The sequence below is a fragment of the Macaca mulatta genome, chromosome X, assembly GCF_049350105.2.
Source record: "Macaca mulatta isolate MMU2019108-1 chromosome X, T2T-MMU8v2.0, whole genome shotgun sequence".
NCBI lineage: Eukaryota > Metazoa > Chordata > Mammalia > Primates > Cercopithecidae > Macaca > Macaca mulatta.
The window spans coordinates 92,367,188-92,388,301 of NC_133426.1; the positions used below are offsets into that span (position 1 = coordinate 92,367,188).

At 34.8% G+C, this 21,114-nt stretch overlaps 1 protein-coding gene across 9 annotated transcripts in view; it reads right to left on the minus strand.

The window, feature by feature from the left end:
• Positions 1–21,114, minus strand: part of CHM (CHM Rab escort protein) — a 190,684-nt gene that overhangs the window by 89,419 nt on the left and 80,151 nt on the right. For all 9 annotated transcript variants that reach the window (XM_028842241.2, XM_001083432.4, XM_077988259.1 and 6 more), the window contains 4 exons: positions 11,577–11,964; positions 6,791–6,907; positions 5,781–5,901; positions 4,111–4,336 (listed from right to left, as the gene is read on the minus strand). In XM_028842241.2, the coding sequence (XP_028698074.2) occupies positions 4,111–4,336; positions 5,781–5,901; positions 6,791–6,907; positions 11,577–11,858 (746 nt within the window). In that variant the 5' untranslated portion in view covers positions 11,859–11,964. The remainder of the gene's footprint in view (positions 1–4,110; positions 4,337–5,780; positions 5,902–6,790; positions 6,908–11,576; positions 11,965–21,114) is intronic.

Here is a 21,114-nt window from a genome sequence, read left to right on the forward strand (position 1 = left end):
CTGAGACAGCATTTGGACCAGCCCTAGCAAGAGAGAAATGGCCCATCCCAGCAGCTGGAGCTCCAGCGTCTCAGCAAGCCTTGCCACTTTGGGCTAAGGTGCTCTGGAGTTCTAGGTATACTTGAAAGGCAGGCTAGGACATAAAGACTGTAATTCTTAGGTAAGTGCTAATGCTGGGCTGGGCTTAGAGCTCATGGACTAGGGCAGCACATGGCCTAAGGAGAAACCAGCCTGAGCAGCTAAGGGACTGCTTCTGCCACCCCTCCCCAACCCCGAGGCCATGCAGCTCACAGCAATGAAGGTGACAAATTCCTTCTGCTTGAGAAGAGGAGAGCAAAGATTACAAGGACTTTGCCTTTCGTCTTGGATAGCAGCTCGGCCACAATAAGATAGGACACGAGGTAGAGTCATGAGGCTACCATTCTAGACTCTAATAACTCCCAGAAAACATTTCTAGACATACCATGGACCATAAGAGAACCTGTCACCTTGAAAGGAAGGACCCAATCCTGGCAGGGCTCATCTCCTGCTAGTTAAAAGCCCTTGGCTACAAAATAACCAACAGTAATACCCAGGTAGTATGCTGTGAGATTCTGAGACATGCTGGTTTCAGGTGAGACCTGGTACATTCCCAGCTGTGGTGTCTACGGCAAAAGACTTCTGCTGGAGCAAAGCAGAGAGAAAAGTAAAGGGGACTTTGTGTTGTGTGTTAAACACCAACTCAGCCACAGGGGTGCAGAGCACCAAGCAGGCTCTTGGGGACCCAAGTCGAGGCCTAGGCTCTTAGAAAGCCTTTCTGGACCTACCCTCGACCAGAGGGGAGCCCACTGCCATGAAGGGTAAGGCCGAAGCCTGGAAGCATTCAACACAAGCTTACTGAAGAGCACTTGGGGTTTAAGTGAACATCAGGCATGGCCTGGCAGAACTCCCAGTGGGCCAGTGGCTGTGGTGGCCACTGGGAGAGGCTGGGAGAAGTCAAATTATCCCTGTTTGCAGATGATATAATTTTATATTTGGAGAAACCTAAAGACCCCATCAAAAAACTATTAGACTGAAAATTCAGTAAAGTTGCAGGGTATAAAATCAACATACAAAAATTAGTAGAATTTCTATATGTCAACACTGAAAAATCCGAAAAAGAAACTTTAAAAAGTAATCTCAATTAGAATAACCACAAATGCAATTAAATACCTAGGAATTAACTTAATTAAAGAAGTGTACAATCCCTACAATGAAATCTAGAAAACACTGATGAAAGATATTGAAGAGGACACAAAGAAATGGAAAACTATTCCATGTTCATGGACTGGAAGAATCGATATTGTTAAAATGTCCATACTATGCTAAGCAATCTAGAGATTTAATGAAATCTGTATAAAAATACCAATGGCGTTCTTCAGAGAAATGAAAACATCCTAAAATGTATATGGAGCCACAAAATACCCAGAATAGCCAAAGCTATCCTGAGCAAAAAGAACATAACTGGACGAATCACATTACCTTACTTCAAATTATACTACAGAGCTATAGTCACCAAAACAGCATGATACTGGCATAAAAACAGACACATAAACCAAAAAGCAGAATAGACAACCCAGAAACAAATCCACACACCTACAGTGAACTCATTTTTGACAAAGGTGTCAAGAATATACACTGAGTAAAAGACAGTCTTTTCCATGAAGGGTGTTGGGATAACTGGACATCCATATGAAGAAAAATGAAACTAGACCCCTATCTTTTGCCGTATATAAAAAGCAAATCAAAATGGATTAAAGAATTAAATCTAATGCTGCAAACTATAAAATTACTACAAGAAAACATTCGAGAAAACCTCTAAGACACTGGTCTGGGCAAAGATTTCTTGAACAATGCCCCACAAGCACAGGCAACTAAAGCAAAAATTGACAAATGGGAACACATGAAGTTAAAAAGTTTCTGCACAGCAAAAGAAACCATCAACAAAGTGAAAAGACAACCCATATAATGAAAGAGAATATTTGCAAACTACCCATCTGACAAGGAATTAATGACCAGAATATATAAGTAGCTCAAACAATTCTATGGTAAAAAAATATAGTATGACTAAAAAATGGGCAAAAGATCTGAAACATTTTTCAAAAGAAGACATACAAATGGCAAGGAGACATATAAAAAGATGCTCAACATCACTGATCATCACAGAAATGCACATCAAAACTACAATGAGATATTTTATTGCCCCAGTTAAAATAACTTTTATTCAAAAGAAAGGCACTAGCAAATACTGGCAAAGATATGGAGAAAAGGGAACCCTTGAACACTGCGGGTGGGAGTGTAAATTACTACAACCACTGTGGAGAACAGTTTGGAAGTTCCTCAGAAAAGCAAAACTAGAGCTACCATACGATCCAGCAATCCCACTGCTAGGTATATACCTAAAAGAAAGGAAATCAGTGTATCAAAGGGATAGCTGCACACCACATTTATTGCAGCATTGTTCACAATAACCAAGATTTGGAAGCAACCTAAGTGCCCAGCAACAGATAAATGGATAAAGAAAATGTAGTGCAGTTACACCATGGAGTAATATTCAGCCATAAAAAGAATGAGATCCTGGCTGGGCGCGGTGGCTCACGCCTGTAATACCACCGCTTTGGGAGACGGGTGGATCACGAAGTCAGGAGTTCACGACCAGGCTGGCCAAGATGCTGAAACCCCATCTCTACTAAAAATACAAAAATTAGCCAGGCGTGGTGGCACACCTGTAATCCCAGCTACTCAGGAGGCTGAGGCAGGAGAATCACTTGAACTCGGGTGGCAGAGGTTGCAGTGAGCCGAGATCGCACCACTGCACGCCATCCTGGGTGACAGAGCAAGACTCCATCTCCAAAAAAAAAAAAAAAAAAGAATGAGATCCTGACATTTGCAACAATGTAGATGAAACTGAAGGTCATTACATTAAGTGAAATAAGCCAGCCACAGAAAGACAAACAATGCATAGCCTCACTTATTTGTGGGAGCTAAAAATTAAAACAATTAAACATACGGAGACAGAGAGTAGAAGGATGGTTATCAGAGCCTGGGGAGGGTTTTGAGGGGGCAGCGGTTAAGTGGGAATGGTCAATAGGTACAAAACGTAGTTAGAAAGAATGAATAAAATCTAGTATTTGATATCACAACAGAGTGACTACAGTCAATAATGATTTAATTGTACATGTTAAAATAAAGAGTATAATTGGATTGTTTTCAACACAAAGGATAAATGCTTGAGGGGATGGATACTCCATTTACCATGATGGATTACACTTTGCATGCCTATATTAAAGTACCCCACAAACTTATATGCCTCCTATGTGCCCACAAAAAATAAAAATTTTTTTAAAAATGTGTAAAACAAACAAAAAAAGACACAACAAGTATTTCCTGAAGATAAAACATGAATGGCCAGTAAACACATGAGAAGAGGCGCAACTTCACAGCTAATTAGGGAAATGAAAAATAAAAATCCAATGCAATGATAATTTATATGAGTTAGATTGACAAAAAAATTTTAAATACTGGCAAACATGAAAAGCTTTGGGTATTCTTATGTACTGCTAAAAGGTTATAATTGGTACAGCCCTCTAGAGAAATAACTGAACACGATGTTGTAAAGCGTTGACATTCGTGTATCTCATGACTTGGAAATTCCACTCCTAGATATGTTTCCAAGAGAAATTATTGAATATATATAACTTGAAATATTCACAAGGGTGTTAACTGCAGAAAAACTGGAAACATCCTGTGTTACATCAACAGAAAAATGAAAAAGTAGACTGTGGTATATTCACAATAAAATATTATGTAGCAATAAAAATTAACTAAAATTATATGCAATGACAATACTTTCCATCACGCTATTGAGTGGAAAAAGGAACTTATAGTATTTTTATAAAGCTCAAAAACAGGCCACACTGAATATATCACTTAGGTGGGTAGATAGCCAGGTATATCAATTATAAAAAAAAAAATAAAGTATATATTTGCATGTACTAAATCTTGAATAAATCTCATTTTTGCGTTCCTAATTCTCACCTGTTATTTAAGTATCACCTTTAGAAGGGACAAGAAAACCAATGGCAAACTTACCTGCAGAAACACTGGGGGAGTTCTCCTTGGCCATACAAAGGAAACAAAAATGGAGTGTTGCCATATCGCCCAAGACAGTGAAGAAAGTTTCTGGTAGCTTTGAGACCATCTATGGTATTGCTGGCTGTCTCTGATGTCATTGCAATTGAATGCAGGACAATATATTGGAGGTTGGGGGTTAATTTTTGAGTTTTTAAATATTCATAAAATGTAATATCTTCATATCCTATGAAAAGATGAAATTTTATCACTTAAAATCAGAACCAAACTTCTATTTAAAAGCACCCCACAAAAAGGAGATGAAGTGTGTTTCAAAGACCTCAAAAAGGACGTAGGTGGTATTACATTTTGGACACTGATGGTTGATCTTAGAAAAAAGTGGAAACAATCTCGCTCTCCAATTTGGAGTAATGGCACAATTTTTAAGCTTTATATGATTGAGCATTTCATGCATTTAAAAAAATGGAAAATATTAAATAACTCAATGGGTTACCATATTTGGCAATAATCTCACTTTATTGTCATGAAACCTGCAGGATAATGCCAATAATGGTACTGAAAATATTAAACAACTATGACAACATGGGAATGTATTTATTTAAGATGATAAATACTTCTCACTAATAATCAGAAAATAAACTAAAAAATAATGAAATGAATTTCTGTGTGGCTACTAGAATCAGTCTTACGGCCACATAATCACATCAAAACATATGGGACCCCTAAAAGTTACTCCTTTAAACCAAGAACAGAATATAATGTAATTGGACTGTCAGTGGTGGGAAATACCATGCCATGATAAAAGACAAAAACTTTATGGAAATAATTTACATAAATGAAAAGTATAAAAATTTACTGAGAGAACTGAATTTTATACAGCCACTGTGGATAACATGACAGATCCTAGTAGACTTGAAGCTTTAAGAGCAAGGATTAGACTTTCATTATTTCGCAGAGGAAAAAAACTATCACTGCACTTCTCATTGTAACTTTATAAATAAATTATCAATAGTATATTCCAATTTTGGATAACATTTTCAGACCAATGGACTTAAAGTATACAGCTCTGATATTAAAATGGCATATTCAATTTTGAACAGACTGTGAAGTAACTGGCCCCAGATCACACAATGAAATAGGTCAAAGCCAAGAATAGAAACCGTGCCTTTTCTGAATCCAGTATTTTTCCCCATATACCATATAGCCTTTTTTTTTTTTCCAAACAAAATAGTTCAAGATTCTAGGCAAAAGCAATCCTGGAAAATGGCAAAATATATAGTATTTTTACTTATGAGAAAAAATAATGGAATCATGAAATGGGATTATTATCTACGAAGAGCCAGTTGACAGTAGTATTTAAATAATAAGAATAAAAATTAAAATCTAGCATGCCACTTCAGCAATAGTCAAAATATCTGCACTGTAGCCACATGGGGCTATGGAGCCCTTGAAATATAGCTAATGAGACTGAGAAACTGAATTTTTTATTTTATTCATTTTAATTAATTTAAATTTAAATAGCTACATGTTACTAATGGCTAACCTATTGATAGTACAGAGTTAGAATGCATTTTAAAACAGTAATAAGTGGCTCACTAAATCAGAGCAAGCATATTAAAATAGTAAGAAATGTCAAATAATTGGAGAACACAACTTAATGAAAAACATACCTTTATATTCATCAGGATATTTCTCATATTCCATACAAAATGTAAGAAATTTCATTAGCATTCGCTTTTCTACCATAGTAAGTTGTTTGCTATTAAAGACGTCTGCTCTGGAACAAGGAACCTGAAAAATATTACAATTTTAAGTTAAGAAACTGCTTCCTAACGACATAAGTATTTCAAATTACACTTTTTTCCCCTTTACATATAACAGGATTATCATTTCCATTCTAGTCAGGCTTTTTCACATCACCTTCCATCAGTATTAATGGCATCTCTGCTAACTTCAGGGCTAACTGTGAGCTTTCTTACTTAATTCTGCCAAGTTACTCCTCATGCCATTAAAAAACCAATGGCATGTCATCCTAACAGAGAAAAATTTAGCAGTGCTATCTAAAACAAACACTGTGGTTCTCCCCATGTATATGTTAGTACATTATTATGCCTTTTCTCCAATTAATCTGCCTTTTGTGAGTTGATTTTTCAGTGAAACTTCAGAGGCTTAAGAGGGAGTGTTTCCCTTGGCCCCTACAGTTTTGGTGCTGTAAGCAGGATAGCAAAGCTCTGCTCTTCTGGAAGCTGTAGTGAAGAACCCAGGATCTCATCAGCTGTCATAAGGGTAAGAATTTTTTCCAAACCAGGCTCTGGGCCTCCTTCTCTGTGTGGAATCTGATCAAGTGGACAGGAAGACTCACCATTTCTTTCTTTTCCCTCTCCAAAATCTTGATTAATGGGAGAAAAGGATTTATGTGACTACTAGTCTTGGGTATAGTGACTCTGGTATGCTTTTTGGTATTTTGTGTGCTTTTTGGTACCAACACCAAGCTGCAGAGTAAGTCATGAGAAAATTAGCACTAGAAATTTTAATTAAGCATTTACATTTGTAAATCACTATGCAGGATTGGAATTTACTGCTTTATGAGGAAAATAACAATCTTATTTGCTTATCTTTCCAAAACAAACCATAATAACTTAAGCTGATGCCCAGTTATAATTCCTGATCAGCACAGTACCTGTTCCACTCGTCCTTCTCGAAATGCAAGAATCCTGGTAATATTTTTAAACTCTGCATATCGACTGACATTAGATTTGATGAGAAGATCAATTAGTAATCCTCGAGAATACAGCAGCTGTACAAAGTAAATATTTTAGAAGATAAAAGGTGAAATACTAGAAAAATTGGAAAAACAATAAAGATACATAATTTTGTTATATTTTTGATTATTTGTAGAAAGAGTCATATCTATAAATATTATAATACATAACACAATCTATTACAGGTTCAGAATTGATTAGCTGAAATTCAAAATCCAAAAAACTTTGCAATCCATAAGTTTTTTCATAACTTGTTTAGCAGCAAAACCTGATCTATACTGATAAGGCACTCTGGCTTTGTCCCAATTAACATAAATATTCATATATTTCATTGCAGAAATAATGTGTTTAGTTAAGAGTGCGTCCTCAGACCCTGCTAATCATAGAATATATCAGCATATGTACTTCATTACTTTCTAAAATATGTACTTTTTTAATCTTAATGACAGAACACACCAGGCCCTAAGGGTTTTGGATAAGAATCTATAATCTTACATAAAGCCAGGTAGTCATAAGAAGAAATCAGTCCAGTGAACCTCCCCACCCCATCAAAAAAGAAAAAAATATTTGTGATGCATTTACACTGAAAGAGTCAAATTATAAGGTCCCTCTGTAATTCTAGAAGTCTGGGTTTATATGAGATACGCTTTTCTCAAAAAGTGAAGATGATGGTTATTGCTGGCACGTATGGGAGAAATTGATTTAATTTTCAACATCTCATAAGTAATATCAGAGAGATAAAATCAATACTGTAAGCAGTATTGTCTAGCATGTTAACCATATGGTTAAATGCAACAGATTTGACTATTTCCTATATTAAGATACTCTTAAATAATGCCTACAACTCAATAAATATTAAAAATGAATTTTACATCTATAATAAGTAAATGGGAAAATTAGCTTTACTATACAAAGAAAAAGGAATCTCAAAAATCAACCTAAACCATTAGTCTGAGCAACTAATAAGTCAGTAAAGACTACCAGTAAATCAATACCATTCAAGTAAAATTTTATATAGTTCAGCATTCTGCAAAATAAAATTGACATCACTTTTTTGAAACTAATCTGATTATCCTGATTAAATATGGCATGTTACTTCATTACCCTCTTCCTAACACACTACATAACTGAAAGAACCCATGCTTTAAAGAATATATTGCCAATTCTTAACTCTACAATAGTAATAAAAAATAGTTACTTCAAAAACCTCATTTGTTTAAAAAGATACACATTTGAGATTCAAGGATCCCTGAATAGCCATAATAATTTCGTAAACATTAAGATATAAAACATGAAAATGCATTTTTATTTAATAAGATCCAATAAAGCTTAAGGTTTAATGCCAGTTTGAAAAATAATGCATTTAAGATATCACAGAAGAACAAAAACAAATTTCAATTAAAATTATACTAGATTTTTGTTTCTGAAGCTCAGAAATAATAAATGTGTACCATATTCAAATCTAAGCCTCTTTTTTCTTTTTTTTTGAGACAGAGTCTCACTCTGTTGCCCAGGCTTGAGTACAGTGGCTCAATCTCAGCTCACTGCAAATTCCGTCTCCCAGGTTCAAGTGATTCTCCTGCCTCAGCCTCCCGAGTAGCTGGGATTACAGGCATGCACCACCAAGCCTAGCTAATTTTTTGTATTTTTAGTAGAATACGGGGTTTCACCATGTTGGTCAGGCTGATCTCGAACTCCTGACCTTATGTGATCTGCCTGCTTTGGCCTCCCAAAGTGCTGGGATTACAGGCCTGAGCCATCACGCTCAGCCTAAGCCTCTTTTTCACTACCCTCTAGGTGATCTACCACAGTGATGAGGGGCTAAAGAGCAGTGCAATTTGATTACAATAATGGAAATTAGATTTAATAATTAATAATTTTTCCTTCACTTAGCATGTTGGTTCCATAATTACTAAGAGTATGTACTTACTTAGAAATAAGCTTTCATTTTAAGAACTTCATCTCTGATCTTCTCTATTAGGCTGAGCAGTATGACACTATACATATTTTATTTAACCTACCTTGAGCTATTACTTTTTAAAAGGCTATATACATGAATGTGTACTGTCAACTGTAAAACCCCACAGTATTTGCACAGTATTTGTTAATTATATCACCATGTCTTTGAGGTTGAACGCATATAGAAATGTCAAGTAGTTTGGAGATACTGCGTTGGACTTTAGAAAAGAGGTCTTTGGACGAGTGCGGTGGCTCACACCTGTAATCCCAGCACTTTGGAAGGCCAGGGCGGGTGGATCATGAGGTCAAGAGATCGAGACCATCCTAGCCTACATGGTGAAACTCCGTCTCTACTAAAAATACAAAAATTAGCCGGACATAGTGGTGCGCGCCTGTAGTCCTAGCTACTCAGGAGGCTGAGGCAGGAGAATCATTTGAACCCCGGAGGTGGAGGTTGCAGTGAGCTGAGATTGCGCCACTGCACTCCAGCCTGGCAACAGAGCAAGACTCGGTCTCAAAAAAATTAAAAAAAGAAAAAAAAGAAAAGAGGTAGGGCTTTAAAGATAGATATTTGGCAATCATCCAAAACTTAGATGCTTATTAACTGCAATTATTAGAACAGATGAAATTTCCAAGGAGTGACCAATTGCCCCAATAACATGGAATATATTGCTTTCCATCTAGTATGCACTGAATATGTATTAAACGACTTACATTTTAAAAACGGACAATTAATCTCCTGTATTACTAGGGTTATATGTGAGTAAGATACTTCTGGTTTTGAAAATGAGTACATTAAATGATTATTAGTTATTTTATAGAATGTATGAACCCATGAAACTCTGCAGGACGCAGTCCCAACTGGCTAGCCCACTGCCTCTAGACATGTTTGGTTTTTACTTACCATAAGAGAACTGGTTATTACTAACCATTTAAACTGATGAAAATACCCAGAAGTCTCCTTCAGAGTATCTTCAAATGTGTCAACTTCTAATTCAATTATCTTTTTCTTCCCATAACCAGCATTCATTTTCTTATACAACTGAATAATTTTCTACACCAATTCCTACAATTGAAACAGTCCCATCTTCTACCATTTCCCTTTGCGAGATACATACTAAATTTCAGCTAACACAAAAGTTACAGACTTTCAAGAAATAGCCTTGATTCTTAACCACATTTATATAATCATTTATTTAGGTAAAACATTACAAATTCCAAGTAACTACTTCAAAATGGAATTGTAAGACAAAGCCCATTTGTTATTTGACTTGTTCAGTTTTTATGTTTTGTTTAACCTATTTCATAGAGTACTGCTCATGGGACCAGGAAGGTTATTAGTGAGCTAGGATTAAACTTCCATCCACAGATGAACAGCCAAGGTAATGTGCAAAAAAATGCTAGATTTCAAATCATGACAGGGTCAAAGTAGATGGAGAAGGGGGGAGAGATAGTACAGAAGTATGAAGTAGAACCAATGCAATAGCCAACTGTGCAAAATCAGACACAGAGTGCTATATGACAGACAGAAAGAAAAATGGGTAGTAAAAAGATATTTATATTTTCAGGCATCAAGTTCAAAGGGAGCAACAGTATGAGGATATGGGATTTGCAGAAACAACTTGTCAAGGGAAATGTTTTGGTCCCTCTCTGTCCCCTATTACTTGGAACTTGAAGAAAGCACATTAAATTGAAAAGCCTAGTTCTGTGCTAGTTCTGTGGCAAGTTACTTACTATCCTCTTGTACTTCTTTTCAATTCCTTATTGTTAGCTCTCAACTTATAGGATTTAGTCTCTGTTTTTATCTACTTTTATCCTGTCCTGTACTGTAACCCTTTAAGGCCATAATCCTTTATCTTACTGATTTTCTATTCTTTTGCACTAAAATAGTCTTGCTTCCTATAAACCAAATGCAATATTGTACCCTTCTAAGATGGAGGGACCTCCTGTGAAGTTACAGTGAACTACGTTCAAGTTAGTTATATTCAGGAACATAACTGAAGACAATAGCTTTCTTCCCAGCCTTCCTGCCTCCATCACTATTAAATTTTCCTCTGAAGCTTTCAAACCTGAACACATGATTTTTTTTGAGACTCTTTTTTTAAAATTATACTTTAAGTTCTGGGATACATGTTCGGAACGTGCAGATTTGTTACATAGGTATACACACGCCATGGTGTTTTGCTGTACCCATCAACCTGTCACCTACATACCCATCATCTACGTAGGTATTTCTCCTAATGCCATCCCTTCCCTAACCTCCAACCCCCACAGGCCCCGGTGTGTGATGCTCCCCTCCCTGTGTCCATGTGAACACATGATTTTTAAAAATGCATTGGTTTATTCTGAGTATTCATCATCATCCAGTTGTGAAAATAGTTACTATATATAAAGGCTAAAAGAATTGATGGAAATGGACTGTAAATAACATGGATTTCTAAACATGTTCATTAGAATTTTTCTTTTGATAGAATTCATAGTGTCCAGAGAATATTAGGTTGTAGTATGTGCTCAAGTACAAAAGTATTCTTCAGGTATAGATTAAAAACATAATTAAAGCATTTTAATGTGATCACTTTAAACGTGTTTTTAATTTGTACTTAAGGAATATTTTAAATGAACTACAAATGTCTGGCTACTCTCTCTTTACAAAACAAACGTTTTGCATCTCAGAGAATTACAAAAACTGGGTTTATGGGTCCAGATACTGTTTTTAATGCAAAGATGGGTAAAATTAGTACTTACCTTTGATACTAAATCAATATTAAATCTCCTGCCTTCTTTAATAATTTGCGAGTAAGTAATTCTGTTTTTCTTTGGTTGTTCTGTGGTATCTTCTGCTATAGGCACATTTTCACTCACGTCTTCTGCTGAAGTTGATGGCACACAAGTTTTATCATCACAATGGTTTTCTTTTTCCCCTGTCACTTCAGCACCATTTACTTCTAGCGCATTCTCTGGATCACTGCTTGGAGTTTGTTCTGTGAGCATTTCACAGTTCATAGTGCTTAATGACTCATCCTCCATAGGTAGGAAGGAAGAATCTGCAGCTTCTGTGGAGTTTGCAGATGTCACAAGAGCATGATTTTTCTGCAGTGCACCAGCCTCTTCTACATCTTCATGCAAATCCTGACTAATAAGAAATTATAATAATAAACACCAGGCTTTTGTTAATTCTACCCTGCTACATTTTTATATTGCTTTAACTTTTCACAGCAACTTTTATTCCTTTACCCCTTTTATCAAGTTCAGTGTACGTTTTGCTTATGTGACTCAGACATTAAACATTCATCTGTTCATGTTTCAGTAAAATAAGAAACAAAATTAAGATTTGAAAAATATAAAGATTTCACGTCACATGCACATTTTTGAGAATTTAAGACAGGGGAGTTGTATTTTGGAGGCAAATTACCACAGTGATGAAGAACATAGTCTTCAGAATAACAGATCTTGGTTCAAATCCTGACCATATGACTAGTAAGCTCTGTGAACTTAGACTAGTTATTTATCCTCTCTGAGACCACCTAAATTACCCATCTATGAAACAGAGATAATACCACCCACCTCACAAGGTTGTTCTGAAGATTAAATTAAGTACTGCATGCAAAGAGCCTGACACAGTGCTTGGGACATAGTAAATGCTCAACAGTGGTAGTTATCAACATTGTTATTATTGAGGAATTCCTGACTTGGTGATATGACCGAAGACCTTCAATAAAGGGAAAAAAAATCTGCCTTGAAAAGATTAAGTTGGCCTATCACAATGTGGTGTCTAATAGGACCTTTCTGTATAATTTCCTGCCTTTTTTAGCACTGATGTCTATTACTCTAGTCGAAGTCCCATTTCCAAATTTATTATTAGAGTTAACATTCTCAGTCCACCATTGTCTTGATTTATAGAACAGGCTCCCATTCAGTCTGTCTGCTTTAGCAATTTCTGTATGATATTTTATCCTCCACAGAGCCCACTATTTTCACTGAGTTGCCACACTGCTCAATATCTGGCACAATGCTTTGTATGCGATTGGTCTTGGCAACTAAAATTCTGCTAGTTGACTGATCAAGAACTAACAATAGCCCTTCCTTATAACAAATCTAAAACTTACCCCACAAAAAAATCTTCCTCTTCCTGTCTCTAAATCAAACCGTCTTCCTTATTTACTAATCTTCTGGCTTCATCTCCACCTACTTTCCAACATGGCATCTCTAACTCCAAATTTATCAATTCTAATTGTCAAATCATGATAGTTTGGTTCATATCATTTGTCTCTTCCGTCCTTTTCTTCCCACTCTGCATAATATCACAATTCTTCCATTCTCAAACATAATCACATACTTTAACAAACTACTTTAAGAAAAAGTTTAAATTTCACTTTGAATTAGTCTTCCTTAGCCCAATTACACTCATCACTCTATTATACCATGCTCCCATAATACACACATGCAGTTTACCTAGCATGTATTTATCCATTCCTTTTTAATAATCTTTTGGTTTTCCGGTATATCCTTTATCTTCCCAATCAGACTGTAATTCCTGGAGGGAATACCTTAGCACCGTTCCTTCTGTGCCCCACACAACACCTACTGCACTGCTCTATAGATATGGTATCTGATAAATGCTTGATGAATAATGGTTTATACATGCAAAGGCTATTTTTGTTTCAAATGTGAAACAAACTTCTTGCAAAAAACACAAAAAATAAGGCCAAGAAAAAAACATTGTATTGCAAATTAGAAAATCTGAGTTAAGTGAAAAAAATAATTGTCTTATTAAAAATAATACAATAAACACTACAAAAACAAAGAGGGGCAATGAAAGAATAACACTCAAATGTCAAGAAATAAAATGCCACATTTACTGTTATAGTAATTCTAATAAAATCTAACAAAAAAACAAATTGATATCATTAATGTTACATGAATACTTTTGAGATCTAGGAAACTGAAGTGAGGAAAACATCCATGTTCTATCCCAGACTCATCACCTAGGAAATACTTGCAAGTCATTTAATCTGTCTGATTCACCACCTATAAACTGGGGATCAGTCCACCTGCCCTACCTTTTATGAAACTGTTGTGAGATAAGAAAGTTAACATATATGAAAAGTAGTTTATAAACTATAAAAGGTTAGTCAAATATAAGATACTAATCAGGCCGGGCACGGTGGCTCACACCTGTAATCCCAGCACTGTGGTAGGCCGAGGTGGGTGGATCACTTGAGGTCAAGAGTTCAAGACCAGCCTGACCAACATGGTGAAACCCCATCTCTACTAAAATACAGAAATTAGTCAGGCGTGGTGGTGGGCACCTGTAATCTCAGCTACTTGGGAGGCTGAGGCCAGAGAATTGCTTGAACCCGGGAAGTGGAGGTTGCAGAGAGCCAAGATCGACCCATTGCACTCCAGCCTGGGCAACAAGAGCAAAACTCCGTCCTAAAAAAAAAAAAAAAAAAAAAAAAAGATACTAATCAAATAAGATATTGTTAAACTGCCCATAGCTCAATAGTCAACTCAAAACCTGTATGCCTAGGTTTTCTGCATTCACATGATGAAATCTCATTGGTCATATAAGCATATGATAGCATTGCCATTAACAACATTAAGAACGAAGTGCAATAACATGAAAGGTGATTTGTATATTTTCTACAGAATTGTTCACACTCTGTATTCACTTTTATTATTTTGAAAACCAACAAAACTAAAGTGTGTTCCAGGAGGGATCTAAGGGGATAATTTTCAGCAAAAGTTCCATGCCTAATTTTTTTTTTTTCAGTAAAAGTTCTACACCTAACTCTTAAAGAAAAAGTTCCATACCTTTAATTATAAGAAATGACAGGATAATTAATTACACTTTACAGATAAGACCGAATATGGCAACTTCTCTTATTACAGACTACGATGATGACACTGTGAAAATTGAGCATAGCAAATGATCTAGTCAGGGATTCTCTGTTACATTCTGTGATGGGGAGCCTTATAGAGTGAATGAAATACATTAACCAGTACTGAACAACCTGGAAGATATAAGTCAAAATACTTAATTAAAGGTATAAGCGAAGAGAAGAAATTCTTCAGAAATTTTTTCTATATCAATAAACTATTGTTTTACTGTTCTGAACATTATAATTTGGTGAGATTCCTATCACTACAGAAAACACAAGCAATAAAAACATGACACTGTCCTCACTTTGCATTAAATACAACCACAGTATTTTTGGAGTTCTGCCAAGGTTGAAGTTAATACCTAATGAGAAAATATAAAGATACCCAAAAGCTCCTAAAACTCCACGTACATCCTCAGAAAGCAAAATTCTGCTCATCTAAAAGGGCTATCTTCCCCCAAATGTAAAACTTTATACTGTGGTAAAAGACATTTTCTTAAAGAGATATTCAACCTTTCAGAGAAAATCTCAGAATGCAGTAATAGTTCAATTCTATTAATTTAAAAGTGTTTGAAAACTATAAAAACACATTTACCAGTTACAAAATAATGTAGCTGCATTAGAAGCCTTCAAACGAACCTTGGAGTTCTAAGATATTATGTTGATTTTAAAACATACACAGGTGCTCCTCAACTTATGATGGGGTTATATCCTGATAAACCCAATATAGTAAGACAAAATTCATTGAATACCCCAATAAAACCATTATAAAGTTGAAAAATCATTAAGTCAAACCATCATAAGCTGTAGACTGTTGATAAAGGAAAACAATCTGCATCATTAGTTCTTATACAAATGTTCACAATCAAAATTGATTTCACAAATTAAATTTAGTGTCATTTACATTGCTAACTTTAATTCCAAAGGTCATTTATAATATAACAATATTTTTGAGATAATTTCTCTTAATAAAAACTGCTTAACACTACTTTTTGTAAGTGCATTTTTCACTAATTGCCAAAATTCACATATTACTCTGAGAGTTTGGAGGTATAAATTCTGATATCATCTAGTACTGCTTACCAATTGTAATAACAAAGAAACACCTCAAAGTAAATGTGTCTTATGAATACCCTGTAACAGCCTTTTAGAGGAATCAAATGAAAAACTGAGAAACAGGTGTTTAATTTATTCAGCACAGGTGTTCACCATTTATCTTTTAGCCATTTGTACCTTTTCTTACCCAATACGACTTGCTGCTGACATTGTATTCTTTTACTTTGATGTTTATACTTTGTTCTAAGGCCATTTGTATCTGATTTTCACAGTATATATTATACTGCTACCCAGCTGTTTATTCTTAAAATAAATGTTTAATGGCTATTCATAAGAATTACAAAAATCAGACTATTCAAAAATTGTTGTTCTACAAAACAGCAATATAAAAATGAAATCAATTTTGAACTGCTGCAATATGATACATTGGTAGATATATATTTCCCTGTTTATTACCAACCTAAAAGGTTAACACATACTATAGAATACAGGTGAACTATCAACCTCTTGTCATGTTTACCCAAGAACAAAAGTTCATAAAATGGTGTACAGCAGGACTGTTGGTTGTCTACTCAACAACAAATACCCTTTTTCTCCTTGCTTTAAGAGCTCCAATTTTGTTCCAATATTAGAAACTGCTTAGCCCTTAGGGATGGATCATGACAGATCAAAACCAATTATGATAACTTCACCTCCCTTTGCTGGTGACTGATTTAGAAGTAAGTACATTATCCAGTTTAAGCCAATAAGATAATGAAGAGTCTGTTTGGGGCCCTTGTTGAAGACTGTCCAGTAAAATAAAAAAGCATAAACATGTTAGGAAAACCTCTTCCCCCTTTTCCTCATGTTGAGAGATTTTTTTGTTATGTAAGAGCCTCTTTGAAATCCTGGCAAACATCTTGTAATTCCAAATGGAAAGCTAAGAGAAATGTGGAGTGCTACCCCAGTGCTCTGATGGGCTGAAGCAGCACAATTACAAATCCTCGACTTACCCACCCACCCGCTTACGTATGTACTTGTTTAAACTACATTTAGTTGGGCAGTGGTTCAATTCTGGTCTAAAACACACTTAACTGTAGACAGTGATGAGTAATTTCCTCTAAACTGTAAAAATTACAAGTGATTTTACATTTTATTTTTATTCCTTTCTTCTAATTGATATTATTGTTCAAGAAACTCCTGTTGCTTGTATAATTTTTAAGGGAAAATTTAAGAATTCAAAATAAATCAGTAGAATTTTAGATTCCTATTACAAAAAAATCTTTATTTTTGGTATGAATATAGAGTTGGTTCATTTAAATGTAACAAGTAAGTTTTCACCCTGCTTTAATAGTATACCAGAAAAAGGGAAACAATGCTCAGTAAAATGCAGAAAATAGGGCAGAAAATGTATAAAGTTATTGTTAATATTTTAGAAAGATAAAATCTCTTCTCACTAAAGAAACTAGATGACTTTATGCAATTAACAAGCAACAAGATTTTACCTAAGAATAACCTGAGTTTGTGTGACTTAAGTGTGAATTAATATATTTCACCTTTTTATAGTCTGTTAAAGATCTAAAACTAGAAACAATAGCTACTTTTATTTTCTCAGATAAACTATGAAACTATTACATGGTAAGAAAGAAGAACTCTCATACACTGTTGGGAGGAATGCAAATCAGGAATGCACATTATGGAAAACAGTATGGAAGTTCCTCAAAACATTAAAAATAAATCTATCATATGATCCAGCAATCTTCACCCTCACTACTGGGTATATAGACAAAGGAAATGAAATCAGTAGGTTGAAGAGACATCTGCACTCCCATGTTTATTGGAGCACTATTCACAATTGCCAAAATATGGAATCAACTTAAATGCCCATCAACAAATGAATTAATAACGAAAATGTGGCATATATACACGATAGAATACCACTCAGCCATAAAAAAAAAAAAAAAATTAAATCCTGTCATTTGTGACAACATGGATGAGCCTGGAGAACATTATGTTAAGTGAAATAGCTGAGAACAGAAAGAAAAATACTGCATGATCTCACTCATATGTGAAATCTAAAAAACTTGATAGTGGTTACCAGAGACTGGGGAGAACAAGAGGGAGGGGAAGATGAGGAGAGGTTGGTCAGTGGGTACAACGTTACAGTTAGGTAGGAGGAATACATTCTGGGACTCTATCACACAGTAAGGTGACTACAGCTAACAATAATGCATTGTATATTTCAAATAGCTAGAAGAGATGATTCTGAACGTTCTCACACACAAAAAAAAAATGAAGGTTTAAGGTGAGGGATATGCTAATTAGCCTGATTTGATCATTTCATCATTCCACAAAGTTTATATGTATCAAAACATATAAATATATACAATTACTATGTATCAATTTTAAAAATCCCATGGCATATAAACTGGTCTCAACAACTAAAGAATATCGGATTTTTCCCATAGCTTCCTAACACTAGGAGTTAGGTACTTTAATTTCTCATTATAGATATAACTACATTACAATACTATATAGTATTCCAGTAAATTAAAGTAAATGCACTTTCTTAGGTGCTAGTCTTCACAAAGGAAATACTTTATTCACTTGGTGGAATGGTTGGTTCCCTTGTTGTACACACCCGTGTTTACCTGATGACTGAAATACATGATACAATGGAAATAGTACAGGTTTTTGAGTTAGAAACACACAAGTTCAAATTTGGTTCTGCCATCTCTAGTATTCCCTGAGCTTCTGTTTGTCAGTAAGATGTACCTATAGCTCATGCGCATGACTGTTGCATAGAACAAATGAAATTAATATGTAAAGCAACAGGTTATAACAGTTGCCACAAAGATAATATCCAATAAACGCTAGTCCTTTTTCATTTCCCTTCCATTAACTTGACTGTGTGATCACAAAAAATCACTTCAATGAAAAACAATTTTTGTATAGCAAAAATATTTTAGGTACAAAATATTAAGTAGCCCACTTATTGTAAGGAAGAATCAGGCAAACAAAGCTCTGATAAAACAATATGGATAGTTCTTTACAGTTTATGATGCTTGAACCTAGCCTATGATAGAATAATTACTACAATTTACATTTTAGTATTTAGCCTGTTTTGCAATACCCAAACTATTAAATTTAATGTTGAAATGATCATGAAAACCTTTAAGTTGAATAATACTTCAGAATATTTTTTAAGTCATGACAATCAAAAAATAACTATCCTATATATTTATATTAGAATATATGTGTTAGAATACATAATATATAAATACACCCTATATATTTATATTATAATACATATATTAGAATTATATTGCCCAAATTCTTTGAGGTATTTTCCAAGCAGTGGCAATGGGTTTGCACTAATCCATTTGAATTCTTGCCCAGTCCTCCTTGCAATCAAAGATAAAAGCGCTATCAGTATAGCTATAATATTGCTTATGACCAAGAAATATACATCTTACTCTTCCTTAATGTTAAATAATCAAGTGGCATATATGAAAATCAAACCACAGGCCGGGCGCGGTGGCTCATGCCTGTAATCCCAGCACTTTGGGAGGCCAAGGCAGGCAGATCATGAGGTCAAGAGATCGAGACCATCTTGGCCAACGTGGTGAAACCCCGTCTCTACTAAAAATACAAAAATTAGCTGGGCATGGTGGCATGCGCCTGTAATCTCAGCTACTCGGGAGGCTGAGGCAAGAGAATCGCTTGAACCTGGGAGGCAGAGGTTGCAGTGCGCTGAGATGGCGCCACTGTACTCCAGCGTGGTGACAAAGTGAGACTCTGTCTCAAAGAAAAAAAAAAAGAAAGAAATCAAACCATAGATTCTACCATAATATACACCAACTCTATAAATAAGCTAAGTCATCTGGTCTAAAGTGACAAGACACATCATAATATTTTAGCCTTCATATCATTATGAAGTCATTTTTACATGATGTTTTAGAAATTTACAAAAACATTTAAAACAATATTCCTCATATATAGTGCACCAAAGATTCAAGTTTGACTTATATCTATTTACTTGCTTGATACAAGCAAATACACTAAACTCTTGGCATGAATAATCATTTAAGGGTAGTACTTTTGATAATTTGTCATTTGGCCAGATTATAGACTTGAATTGCATATGCTGAGACACTATGTGGAAGAACAATATATTCAGCAAATGAGAGACCTCAAATGATTACCCAGCATTAGTGTATAATTAAAATGTCCTCAGGAAGTGATGAGAACTTCCTTTCTGGGAAAAAAGAACAAAGTAGGGCTTATTAAGCGATCCTAAGGATAAGCAGAAACACAATTAACCTGTGGCATAAGGCTGTGGATGGAAAACACATGACTCACAACAGAAAATAGATTCTTAAAAACAAAACTAAACCAACAAACAAAAAAAGCAGCCAGTGAAAAGAAAGACGTAAAACTTTTCCTCTTTACTGAACACATAATTATCTAGGTATCCCAAGCAATCTACAAAAAAGCTTCCAGAACTGGGAAGTAAATTCAGTAAGATTTCAATAAATATCCAAAATCAAAACATAAAAGGCAAGTGCACTGCTAGATAGTAGCAATGAATATGTGAAAACCAAAATTAAAAAGACAGTACCATTTATAATTGTTCCAAAGAAAATTAAATATTTAGGTATGCAATTAACGAAACATGTACAGGATCAGTATGCTGAAAATTACAAGATTCTATTGAAGAAAATCAAAGATGAGCTTTATAAATAGAGAGACATACCATGTTCATAGATTAGAAGACTCAAAATAATAAAGAGGTCAATCCTCCCAAACTAATCTATAGTATTAAAGCAATTGTTATCAAAATCTCAGCAAGGTTTTTCTTTAGACATAGACAAGTTTATTTAAACATTTATATGGAAAGGCACAAACTCTAAAATATCTAAAACAATCTTGACAAGGAAAAATAAATTGAGAGGAATTTATCTAAGAGTAAAGCCTATCATATAGCTTCAGTAATAAAGATAATGTGATATTGGTGGAGGAAAAAACAAATAGATCGAACAGAATAAAGAACATCAAAATAGACCCATCCAAGTACAATCAACTGATTTTTGACAAAGGTATAAAAGTAATTCAATGGAGGAAGAATAGCCTTTTCCATAAATGGTGTTGAAGCAATTGGATATCCTTAGATCGAAAAACAAAAAAGAACACTGACCTAAACATCCAACATAAAACTATAATTTAAAAAAAAATAAGAGAAAATCTATACCTATAGTTAGGCCAAAAGTTCTTAGACTTCACACCAAAATAATCATCCAATTGATCAATTAGATCTCATCAAGATTAAAAATATTTGCCCTGTAAAATATCCTATTTAAAGAGGA